This window comes from Nicotiana tabacum, chromosome 22, assembly GCF_000715075.1.
Source record: "Nicotiana tabacum cultivar K326 chromosome 22, ASM71507v2, whole genome shotgun sequence".
NCBI classification, from domain to species: Eukaryota; Viridiplantae; Streptophyta; class Magnoliopsida; order Solanales; family Solanaceae; genus Nicotiana; species Nicotiana tabacum.
In genome coordinates this window covers 122,833,987-122,847,698 of record NC_134101.1, presented here as the reverse complement: position 1 = coordinate 122,847,698, position 13,712 = coordinate 122,833,987, and the positions used below count along the sequence as shown (strand labels likewise).

At 40.1% G+C, this 13,712-nt stretch overlaps 1 protein-coding gene across 1 annotated transcript; it reads right to left on the bottom strand.

Moving 5' to 3' along the window:
• Positions 1 to 8,227: 8,227 nt before the first annotated feature.
• Positions 8,228 to 9,202, bottom strand: LOC107762484 (uncharacterized). Its single transcript, XM_016580850.1, has one exon. It carries the CDS (start codon positions 9,200 to 9,202, stop codon positions 8,228 to 8,230), a length of 975 nt encoding a protein of 324 aa, XP_016436336.1.
• Positions 9,203 to 13,712: the final 4,510 nt, after the last annotated feature.

Genomic DNA, 13,712 nt, shown 5'->3' with positions numbered 1-13,712 from the left:
ACCCAACTCACGCTATATTGCCATCTAGAATTGCAAGGTAAACTGCATACCTCGATCAGAAATGATAGATGTGGGCACACCATGGAGACGAACGATCTCACGAATATAAATCTCTGCCAACCGCTCCGAAGAATAGGAAACTACCACGAGACTGAAATGCACTAACTTAGTCAGTCTATCCATAATAACCCAAACTGCGTCGAACTTCCTCTGAGTCGCAGGAGTCCAACAATAAAATCCATAGTGATCCGCTCCTACTTCCACTCAGGAATCTCTATCTTCTGAAGCAAACCACCAGGTCTCTCATGCTCGTACTTTACTTGCTTACGATTTAAACACCAAGCTACATATGCAACAATATCTTTCTTCATCCTCCTCTACCAATAATGCTGCTGCAAGTCCGGATACATCTTAGTGGCATTCGGATGAATAGAATACCGAGAACTGTGGGCCTCCTCTAGAATTAACTCACGAATCACATCCACATTAGGCACATAAACACAACCCTATATCCTCAATACTCCATCATCTCCAACCGTAACCTGCTTAGATCACCATGCCGCACTGTGTCCCTAAGGACAAGCAAATAAGGATCATCATACTGCCTCTCCCTAATACGCTCAAAAAAGGAAGACCGAACGACTGTAAAAGCTAGTATACGACTAGTCTCAGAAACATCTAACCTCACGAACTAATTGGCCAACTCCTGAACATCTAAAGCAAGTGGTCTCTCACCGACCTGGAATATACGCAAGACTGCCCATACTAGCTGACTTCCTACTCAAAGCATCGACTACCATATTGGCCTTCTCGGGATGATACAAGATGGTGATATCATAGTCTTTCAATAGCTCCAACCACCTCCTTTGCCTCAAATTGAGCTCCTTCTTCTTGAACAAATACTGCAAACTCTTATGATCCGTGAACACCTTACACGACACGCCATATAGATAGTGCCTCCAAATCTTCAGCGTGTGAACAATGGCTGCTACCTCCAAGTCATGAACTAGATAATTCTTCTCCTGAATCTTCAACTATCGCGAAGCGTATGCAATAACTTTGCCATCCTACATCAATACTGCACCAAGTCCAATACGAGATGCGTCACAATATACTGTATAAGGCCTCGAACCTGTACGCAACACCAACACCGGCGCCATAGTCAAAGCTGTCTTGAGCTTTTGAAAGCTCGCCTCGCACTCGTCTGACCATCTCAACGGGGCACCCTTCTGGGTCAACCTGGTCAATTGGGCCTACAATAGATTGAAAACCCCTCCACAAACTGGTAGTAATAACCCGCCAAACCCAAGAAACTCCAGATCTCTGTAGCTGATGTGGGTCTAGGCCAGACCTTGACTGCCTCAATCTTCTTAGGATCCACCTGAATACACTTTATTGATACAATATGACCTAAGAAAGCAACTAAAGTCAACCAAAACTCACATTTCAAAAACTTAGCATATAACTAGTTGTCTCTCAGAGTCTGAAGAATGATTCGAAGATGCTGCTCATGCTCCTCTCAGCTACGGGAGTAGATCAAGATATAATCAATAGAAACAACCACGAAGAAATCCAGATAGGACTTGAGCACCCAGTTCATCAAATCCATAAAAGCTGCTGGGGCATTTGTCAACCCAAATGACATCACTAGAAACTCATAATGCCCATACCGAGTCCGAAAAGCTATCTTAGGGACATCGGATTCCCTAATCCTCAACTGATGGTATCCAGACCTCAAATCGATCTTTGAAAACACCTTGGCACCCTGAAGCTGATAAAATAAGTCATCAATCCTCAGCAGCAAATACTTGTTCTTGATGGTGACTTTGTTCAACTGCCGATAATCTATGCACATCATCATCGATCCATCTTTTTTCTTTACAAACAACACCGGCGCACCCCAAGGCGAGACACTTGGCCTAATAAAGCCCTTATCAATCAAGTCTTGCAACTGCTCCTTCAATTCTTTCAATTCTTTCAACTCTGGCAGGGCCATACGATATGGCAGAATAGAAATGGGTTGAGTGCCAGGAGCTAAATCTATGCAAAAGTCAATATCCCTGTAGGGCAGCATCCCCGACAGGTCTATTGGAAATACCTCTAGAAACTCACAAGTAACTGGTATGGAATCCATGGAAGGAACCTCCGCACTAGAATCACGAACATATGCCAAATGAGCCAAACACCCCTTCTCGACCATACACCGAGCCTTCATATAAGAAATAACCATGCTGGTATAATGACCAAGAGTCCCTCTCCACTCCAATTGAGGCAACCCCGGCAAGGCTACTGTCACGGTCTTGGCGTGATAATCCAATATAGCATGATAAGGTGACATCCAATTCATCCCCAAAATGATATCAAAATCAACCATATCGAGAAATAGGAGATCTACTCTAGGTTGGGAGAGCATAACATCGGGTCTTGGCCCCATACCTCTGAACTATATCCCTGGGACGACCACTTGCTGGCTGGCCTTCACCTCTAGCGGCCTGCCCTCCACCTCTAATACCTCGACCTCTAGCTTTCTAACCCCTACCTCTAGCTGGCTGAGTGGGCGCTGGAACACCCGGTGCTGGGACCATGGAACGAGAACCCTAATGTTGAGAACTGTTCGATGCTTGAGGACAATACCTATAAATATGCCTCAGATCACCACAAGTATAACAAGACTTCGGCTGTTGTGGCTGATGACCCTGAGACTGACCCTGGCGGCCTGAGTAACCACTCTGAAAACTCTAGAGCATAGGTGCAATGATAGGAGCTAGTGGTTCACTATAGGCTAGCTGATCGGAATACTACATATAAGAGCCACGACCACCTGAGGCACCGTAAGAAGTTTGAAGTGTTGAATATAATGGCCTGGGAGGATGGTCTCTACCCAAAGTACCCCGACCACCAGATGAGGTGGAAATGAATCCATCGGAGTGACAAGGCCTCTTTTTAGACCCCTGACCACTCCCCTGAGCTAAAACTATCTCCACTTGCCTGGCCATATTGGTCGCATCCTAGAAAACGATCTCGCTCCCTGTCTCCATAGCCATCTGCAATATGATACGCTGAGCAAGTCGCTCAATAAACCTCCTCATACTCTCTCTCTCTCTCGGTGGGGAGTATAAGAAGAACATGATGGGTCAAATCAATAAAGCGGGCTCATACTGAGTAACGGACATGCTGCCCTACTAGAGACGCTCGAACTGCATGCAATAGTCCTTTCTCAGTGTAATAGGAAGGAAATTCTCGAGAAATATCTGAGAGAATTGGTCCCACATCAAAGCAGGCAACCCAACTAGCCTCGCCAAACAAAAATCCCTCCACCATTTCTTGGCGGAACCTGACAGACGAAAAATATCAAAGTCGACCCCATTGGTCTCCACTATCCCCATGTTACGTAACACCTCATGACAATTATCCAAATAGTCCTGGGGATCCTCTGAAGATGTACTTCCATAGGTAGGGGTGAAAAGCTTGGTGAACCTATCCAATCTCCACAAAACATCAAAAGACATAGCTGACCCATCACTGGTTTGTATTGTAACACCCGGTGGAACTACCCCAACTGGCTGAGCTACTAGAGTCTGAAACTAAGAAGCCATCTACTCCGAAGTGTGAGTAGCGGGAGTCTGTGCTCCTCCCCAGCCCTCGAGACGGCTGGTGCTACACGGAATATGCTAGCCTGAGTAACACTCTCCATAAGGCCCGCTAGACGGACCAAGGCATCCTGAAGTACTGGGGTAGCGATGAACCCCTCTAGAACCTGAGCTGGTCTAGCAGGAACAGTCTAGGCCGGGAGCTCATCATCAAACTCCACCTAAGGCTCCATTATTGGTACTGCTGCTCGAGCCGTAGACTGAGCCCTGCCCATACCTCGGCCTCTGGCACGGCCTCAGCCTCGGGCTCGACCTCTGCTCCTCGTAGGAGCTGCCACTGGGAGCTCGGGCTGCTGATCAGCTGATGAAGCGATACGTGTTCTGGCTATCTACGAAAGGACAAGAGTAGAAAGTTCAATTAGCATTTAGAGATCAGATCGCACGACAGAGTATAATAGAAGTGAAATTGTTCCTAAACTCTGAAGCCTCTAGGGGATAAGCACAGACGTCCGTCCCTCAAACTCCACCTAGCTTGTTCATGAATAGTGAGACCTAGGCAACCTAGTGCTCTGATACCAATTTGTCACGATTCGAATTTCCTACCGTCGGGATCGTGATGGTGCCTAACTTTTCAGAATGCTAGGCAAGCAGACATATAATGATTTAATACTCTAACAACTATCCAAATCAGTAAATAACAGTATTTAAACAAAAACAGAGTAAAAAAGTGCGGAAATCCATAATAATCCAAGTATTAATACACGACTACCCAAGATCTGGTGTCACAATCCACGAACTTCTAAGAGTCACTACAAATACTGGCTGAAAGAAAATACAATTATTCTCGAATTAAACGAAAACAGGAAAACTAGGATAATTAGAAGGGGAGTCTAGGGTCTGCGAACGCCGACATATCTACCTTGGGTCTCCTATTAGACTGAAGGCAGCAGCTCACTCGGGTCAGCACGGCCCGGTACAGAAATTTGCACAGAAAGTGCAGAGTGCAGTATCAGTACAACCGACCCCATGTACTGGTAAGTGTTGAGCCTAATCTCAGCAAAGTAGTGATGAGCCTAGGACAAGACACATATATAAACCTGTACAGTTAAGCAATATACAGGCATAATAATAGATAATAAAAACTAAACACATATGGGAGGGGAAAAAATATGCTGAGGGAGTACAAGATCATGAGAATAGAACGTTAAAGAAACACAACAAAACAAGTGCACGACATCATCCTTCGTACTTTTACTCTCATTCTCACCATAACAAATGAAAGGAACAATGATAATGAATATTAAATGACATAGCATCACCCTTCGTGCTTTACGCTCTTCCTCACATAGTAATAAATATGCAATGGCACGAGATCACCCTTCGTGCTTTACACTCTTCCTCACATAATAATAAATATGCAATGACACGGCATCACCCTTCGTGCTTTACACTCTTCCGCACCCAAACAACAAAACAATAATAACCGGGCAATAGAATTATCAATAACAAGCCCCATTTCAATATTTAGTTTCTCAACGTCAACCTCAACTTTGAGTCAATACTCAACCAATCTCAAATTCCAATAAAACATGATAAGAGTTGCTCAACATGAAGAATAACCAGTTTAAGCATGAACACATACGAATAAAGAATACAACAATCATAAAAATAAGACTCACTCGTATGCTATGACCCGACAACAACATATAGGTACTCGTCACCTCACCTGTACGTTGTACTCAACAACCAAACACATAGCAAATAGACAACAATACCTAATCCCTAAAGCTAAAGTTAGCCACAACACTTACCTCGATCCAACGACCAATTCAAAGCTCAATTATCGCTTTTCCTCTAGATCCCACCTCCAATCCACTTGTATCCGGTCATAATTAACTTAATAATATCAATTATCGCTAAAGAAATCATTCTAATGCACAATTATAAGTTTCCCAACATTTTCCCCAAAAAGTCAAAAACCGACCTTGGGCCTGCTTGGTCAAAACTCGAGGTTCTGATCAAAACCCATTCACCTATTTACCCCCGATCCCAAATATGTAATTAGTTTCGGAATCCGACCCCAAATCGAGGTTTAAATTCCCAAATTTGCAAACTACCGAATTCTCCCAAAATCTCTAATTCTACCATGAATGAATAAGATTTAGGGCTAGAAATCTAATGGGTGTTGATGGAAACTGAAGGAAATAAGTTGAAGAACACAAACCTATGAATTGGTGTTGAAATCCCTCTTCAAAAATTGCCCTAGGTCGAGTTCTAGTGAAGAAGATATGAAAATCTGACCCTTTCCCGTTTTTGGTTCTGTTTTTAAAACACTGGACAAGCCTTATTCGCGTTAGCGAGAGGCCTGTCGCATTCGTGAAGCTTTGGCCTTATTGGCCTATGCGTTTGTGAGTAACCCATCACGTTCACGAAGGCATATCTCCCCAGCCTCCACGTTCGCGATCCAAGTGTCGCGTTCACGATGAGTTAGCTTCCCCTCCCCCAGGTCCATGCATCGCGTTCGCGGTAGACGGGTCGCGTTCGCGAAGGTTAAAACCTCTGTTGCTCCGCGTTAGCGACCTGTCCTTCGCGTTCATGAAGAAGAACTTCTCCGTGGTCCTTTTTATATTTTGCGTTCGCGATACTACCTACGCGAACGCGAAGAAGGGCATACAGAACAACTGCTGCAACAAAATACCAGATTTTACTAAGTCTAAAACATCTCGTAGCCTATCCGAAGCTCACCCGAGCCCTCAGGGTTCCAAACCAAACATGCACACAAGTCTTAAAATATCATACAAACTTGCTCGCACAATCAAATCACCAAAATAACACCTAAAATTACGAATTTAGCACCAAATTGCATGAAATTTTCAAGAAAGCTCAAAACTTCTGTTTTCTCAACCAAAGGTCCGAATCATGTCAAATCAGTCTCATTTCTCACCAAATTTCACAGATAAGGTATAAATATCATAACAGACCCGGTATCAACAAGATCAAATTTTAACCAAATTCTTAAAACCTTTATAATTTCAGTTTTACAATTTTCATCAAAAATTTATTTCTCGGGCTAGGGACCTCAAAATTCGATTCCGGGCATATGCCCAGGTCCCATATTTTACTAAGGACCCACCGGGACTGTCAGAACACGGGTCCGGATCAGTTGATCCAAAACGTTGTTCGAAGTCAACAAAATCAACTTTGTAGGACAAAAATTGTTATTTCCTCTGTTTTTTGCATAAAAGCTTTTTGGATACATGTCTGGACTCTGCACACAAATCGAGGAGAAATAAAATAAGGTTTTGAAGGCCTCTAAATATCGAATTCGGTTCTAAAATATGAGATGACCTTTCGGGTCATCACAAATTAACTGAGAATCTAAAGCTACTGACTAATGACAATCGAAGCAAGGAAAAAGCAAAGAAAGATATCAATGGGGGAAAATAGAGTTTTGATTGGATAGGTGCAAAATAATTTCTTGGGATTTAACTCTAGACAATTCACTTCTATTGCTCAAATGATTCTGTCGAATTCACACAATTATTAGTCCTATTGTTTAGTAGAAGCTCCTCTCTCGATTAAGTCTTAACCTCACAATATGAACCAATTTAAACTCTGTAAAGATATGCAAGAATGTGTGTGGATTGGTCTTTAGGAGAAATTCTCTCGATTATCCTCTTAATATAACTAGGTTTAAGCAATAATTCAACTAGCCTCTTTCGATTACTAAGAAGAATTAATGAACTCAACCAACAATATAATGCAAGAATATTACAAGTTATGCCTCTCTCGATTACATGAACAAGTGAATATAGATGCAACAATTAAATCATCCAAAAACGCTTCAATACATAAAACTAGAGTTATAATCCACAAACAAATATCAATACACCAAATCCATCAAACCTTAAAGAGAACTACTCCATAGACATGGAGTAATTCATCACAAATATAATTAAAAGATGGGAAAATATAAATACAATCCAAACTCGGGTCTTGAGTGAGGAAGGAATGATGAAAGCCTTGTGCTTTCGCTCCTCCAACTATTCCTTAGCCTCCATAGGTTGATTCTATGTCAAAAGTCAAAAAATAACTTTGTTCCATGTATTTTTACCAAGTAGGGTCGGGCCTAGATGAAACCACCTTCTCATAGTCGAAATAGGATATTGGCTCTGTACAATTTTCACAGGCGCGCTGCATGGGACAATGCGCCATGCGGGGCATTAGTGAAAAAATCTAGAGAGCTCAACAATTCAACAAGCAGCAAAAATACACTGCTGCGTCGCACTATGCCTCGCACCCTGCATCGCACTAGTGCAAATTTCTCAGAGTATGACTCAAATTTTGAGTTTTGATGTCCAGACCCGGTCCTCGACCCCCGAACACGATCCCAGCTTGATCCTTTGGGATTTTACTCAGACTTCAAAGCTCCAAGTATCTCGAATTAGCTCCACAACATCTATATAATTCGGAATCAATTCTATAAGGCACAAAACACATAATTAGTGCAAAACACTATCAATTAAAGCTCAAACAAGTAAACTGCAGTAAATTAGAGTGTAATAAGCGACTAAAACACGTGATTATAGCCCACCATCAAAGCTAAACATCCATTAGATTTTGTAAGTCGCTCTTAATCAACTTATTGCCGAGAAAGCTCTTTCAACTGTAGTAGTAGCAACTGGCAAAAGTAAAGCAAATTTTACTAGTCGAAATACAAGAGGATAAGTTGCATATTTCTTTGTCTCTACTAGCTTTTTGGAAAGATCACCAAATCCATTAAGATCAAAAAACTTGTTATCATGATCCTGAACAATGTAATTCTCAAGTTGAAAACGAAAGTCAGCCATAGAGTATTTATCAAAATCATCAGGATAAAGATTAGCCAATATCAATATTTTTTCAATGTTAAAGCTTGAAAAGGAGTTAACTGGGTTCAAGCAAGCTACTCCCAGAAGAAACTCAATTGTCACCTCATCAAAGCGACTATTGAGTTCTTGAAGTTGCCAATCAATAGTTTTACGAAACACTCCAACACGGTAGTGATGTAAAACAGTATAATCAACAACTTTACGACGAGATCTTCCAATGATATCATAAAGCTCGTCAAATTTAGTTATCGAAATATCATATTTGATACAAAATTTAGATACCTCACAAATAAGTGAATCCAAGCCCTCTTCTCTCATTAGTTGCAACCGTTCCTTTGCGAATCCAACCAGTAACATGGCATTTACAATGTCTTGCTTCTTATTTTGAAAGATTGCATTAAGCTCACTGGTGACTGCCAATACATTGCGTATGAAATGAAATATAAAGTCTACCTCAAATGTTAAACATGCTTTAAGATATCCCTTTGCCTTACACTTTTCTTCAAAAAGCGCATTAACAACAATAGCATCAAATACATCAATGATAGGGCCAAACATAAGAATAAAATTGTTAAAGGATTTGTAGTGAGAACCCCATCGAGTATAACCATCTCTAGCAAGTCCTAGTTCTTGATTCAAGCCCCTACCAATTTCAAGCTCACCTTTACGTAATGCTTCTTCAATTTCTTCTTCTTGAGACTCACGAAGTTCATCTCTATGCTTGAAAGAATCTCCTACCATATTCAATATATCGAAAACTAATAATAAGAGTTCTTGTACTTCATCACATCTTATAGAAATTGCAACAAGAATTAATTGAAGTTGATGAGCAAAACAATGAATTGAATGAGCACATTTACTTTCTCGTTATCAAAATTTTAAGTCCATTTATATCTCCTTGCATATTGCTTGCTCCATTATAACACTGTCCACATATATGAAATGGACTTAAAGAATGTCGAGCAAGTAAACCAGTGATTTCATTTCGTAGAGATAAAACAACAGTATCACGAACAGGAACAATACCATTAAACCTCTCCATCACACTTCTCCTTCTGTCAACATAACGCAAAACAATAGCTATTTTCTCCTTACATGATACATCACACAATTCATCAACTAAGATGAAAAAGTAATCACCATTTAAATCCTGAATGATACATTTAATTGTTTCCATTTCACATGCAGTGATAATATCCTTTTGAAGGTACGGAGAAGTCAATTAATTATTCTTTGGAATTCTTTTAACTGCATCATCGACATCTTTATATCGTTTAGCATACATTTAAGAAGTTCAATAAAGTTACCTCTATTAACAGATGATTCTCTTCATGATGTCCACGAAATTATAGTCCTTGGTTCAAAAGATATCTTATCACATCAACGGCGGCTTCTAAATGAGTCCGATTTATTGATCAGATTGTTTAGCAAATGCACTTTGAATTGATTGTTTTTGTCTTAACAAATCATCAGCATTCTTTCTTGGTTGATTATGAATACTACTTGGTTCTTGAATATGCATATCAAATATGTTCTTCTTATTTTAACTTGTAAACCATATACTTGAAAATACATCTCCTCCCCCTTGATTGATGTATTCATCTTGAAACAAATAACTATAAAAGCAAAAAGTTGCATCTTTTGTTACACTATACTCCAACCAATCATACTCATCAAACCATTGAGGATTGAAACGACACATTTTACCATAAAAATTTCTTTAAGAAAAGTTATGATTTCGAGGTCGAAAAAGAACTTTTTGAATATATTCTCTTCTTATTGCATCATAGTCATTTCGATGATATTTTCGAATAGGTAATCTTTCGTAGTCTCTAAGGAATTCAAATCAACCTTTTCATTTTGACAATGTTGTTCTAGCTCATTTTCCTGTTCTTCCAAGTTAACTGAATCTTGAGATGTTGAACTTAGCTTTGGGAGCTTGGAAGACTCTTTAGAAAAATATATCTCCATTGAAATTTATGCTAAATTATAAATTTAAGTATCAATTTGGATAAAAGACTAAATAATATCATTGCATAAAAGAATAGAAAGAAACAAATATGGGAGAAAGATTGATACATATTTTTTGATTTCATATTATCTTCTTTCACAAAAATTAATCAGTTAAATATCATTGTAAACGGTAAAATACGCTATGCTAAGTGACCGCTTAAGAGAGTGACACGTGGAACTTAAGGTGCGGGACAGTTAGAACCAAAGGCAATTATCTTGTTTGTCATCGAAAAGAATAACACCCGTAAATATTCAAAAATGCCCTCCGATCGGTAGCACTTAATGAAGAATATTTCACAATATTTAGTGCACTGCCCGTTACAGAGAATTTGTTATTTGTGCTCACCGTTACACCTTCATCAATGGCCCTCATAGTTGACATTAATGAAGGGCATGATCCTAGCATCTTGTTCCCTAGACGTAGCTATAAATAGTGAGCTCTGTTATCATTGTAAATGACACGACTTTTCTGGCAAACTTGCGCTATATATATTCGATTAAAAGCTTTATACAATTTTACTTTCTTGTTCATTAGTTTTATCATTGTTGTGCCCGGAAGCTCTGCCCATGGAATTACTATTTTCGTGATTTCATCTTCATTTCAAGGCTAAGTATTGTGCATTTTTTTTAATTATTTCATTATTTCAGGATCAAATTAATTCACTTATCTAAAAATCACGTATAAATTCAACTGTACCATTTTACGGGTAAACAATTTGGCGTCGTGGGGCATATACATCCGTGTAATTAAGTTGATACTTACCTCTTTTACTAACATGTTTTGATTATTTGTGTTAGCAATAATCATAAGAAATGGCATATAACGGTTTTAACAACACACGCAATCCTGAGGTTCAAGGAGATCAACCTCATTTCGAGGATTCAATCAGTGACACCCACAATGAGGGGAACGATGCCACGCCGGTCCATGACAGACGGTACCCGCGACGTGTTCGAGAGGCAACTTCCGATAATGCTGTAGAGGAGCATGTTGTTGATGCAGTAAGAGTCGTACAAGAGCAACAAACAATCATTCTAGGCCACTTCACACGACATGATAAGATTATGATGGAGTTGATATAGGCATTATCGGGGGCTTCTAATAACATGAATAGATGAGATCTAGTTCCTCCCGGTGCTCCCGCAAATGAAACAATGTAGAGGGTCAACAAAAAACACCTACAGGGGCAAGGTTGGTTCTGATGGGGCTGGGGGAGCATATCCGGTCCCAATAATGAAAACAATCCCTTCAAGAATGAACTCTTACGGTTTATGAGATAAGTGAACGCCTGCATGGAACAAATCCCGGGCGCACCACCAGTGCTGAAAGAATCGGACTCAAAGAAGTATACTCAGTTGCCGTACAAACCAAATGTGACACCAGAATTAATCCTGAAGTGGTTTAAAATGCCTGACATGACAAAGTATGATGAAACTTTAGACCCTCAGGAGAATATTACCACCTATACAACAATGGTTAAGGGGAATGATTTAGCTCCCCACGAGATTGGATCTGTTTTGCTGAAAAAATTTGCAGAGACTCTCACGAGGGGGGCCTTGACGTGGTATTCGCTGTTACCCGAGCATTTCATAGATTCCTTTGAGATGCTCACGGATTCTTTTATTAAGGCTCATGTTGGGGCCAGAAAGGTGCAGGCCCGAAAGGACGACATATTTAGAATTACACAAGGAGAATCTGAGTTGCTGCGAGAGTTCGTTACCCGATTCCAAAAGGAGAGGATGTTGCTCCCGGATGTTCTGGATGAATGGGCAGCTACAACATTTACCAAGGGTCAGAATCCAAGAAGATCAGACGCTTCCCAAAAATTGAAGGAAAGCTTTCTTGAGCTCCAAGAAATGACTTGGGCAGATGTCCACAACCGGTACGAGTCGAAGATAAGGATCGAAGATGATTTGGTTGGTTTCCCGTCGTTGGTAAAAGGACGGGAGAAGAATAAAGAAAAGTCAAAAGACAATTTTTGACACGGACAGATGGTCTTCGAAGGGCCGATTTTTGCCCTACGAATAGATTGAAGGTCGCGGTAGAGGCGTCTGGTTAATATATAGGTTCTCTATCGACAGAAGGACAGACCGCAGTTGTCACGACCCAATTTCTCCTCTAGGTCGTGATGGCGCTCAATGTTGCCGCTAGGAAAGCTTACAGTGATCTAACTCTGTGATTCTTTCTTTTAAAGATTTGAAATAGTTGATTTCTAGTTTGTGCATAAATAAGAAGTAAGATTTAATAAAAATGAAAGATCAAGATTTTTAAAGTAGTGAAATAAATGAGATAACCCAAAAACCATCAAGTGTCTTCTAGCTTAAACGTCCAAGAACTGGTGTCATAGGTGTATGAGCAGCTAGTAGAATATACAAAAGAATACTACACTACTGCTTGAAGTGAAATAGACAGAAAATACAAGCAAAAAAAAAAAAGACTTCGGCTGCTGCAGGACGGGCTAAGAAGGTAGCTCACTGTGAAGTCTCGTAGTAGTAGTCAAGGATGCGCGCCAGACTGATATCCAGATGCACCTGCCTCAGATCCTGCACATTGAGTGCAGAAGTGTAGCGTGAGTACATAAACAACATGTACCCAATAAGTGTCCACTCTAACCTCGAATAAGTAGTGACGAGGGGTCGACTTTGACACTTACTATGGGCTAACAATAAAATGTCAACATTATAACTAAGCATGGATTACATAAATATAGTTAAAAACTCAATAACAAGAAATAATAGAAAATCCTTTAACTAATAGTAAATCTCACATTTTTATTTCTATCATTTAACAATTTATATCTCAAGCCAATAAAGCAATATAAATTATAATTGGTTCCAAAGATATATCACGCGCAATTCATGCCAAGGTTGTACGGTTCGATCCAACATAAAATATTTAAACTGTGCACTGCTGAGGGTCGAACGACACGAACCATAGATACATCTATCTGCTACCGAGGCATCCTGCCCGCTCCATGAAAAGAGAAAATACTTAATAACAATCGATTTAAGATTTATTAAGAGGCTAATATTTAAAGAAACACCAATTCTCAATAACAGTCAAGTGACCCATCCACAACTTCAAGTAAGTGAAATTTAGCTTTTTACAATTCCTTTATCAAATTCGAATATGACTTAAGCAATTAAGTTAACAAGTAGGGTTCAAATATCGTAAGTATAGCATGGTATGGGTCCTAGACTACCCGGACAAATAGCATAATTAGTAGCTACGTACAGA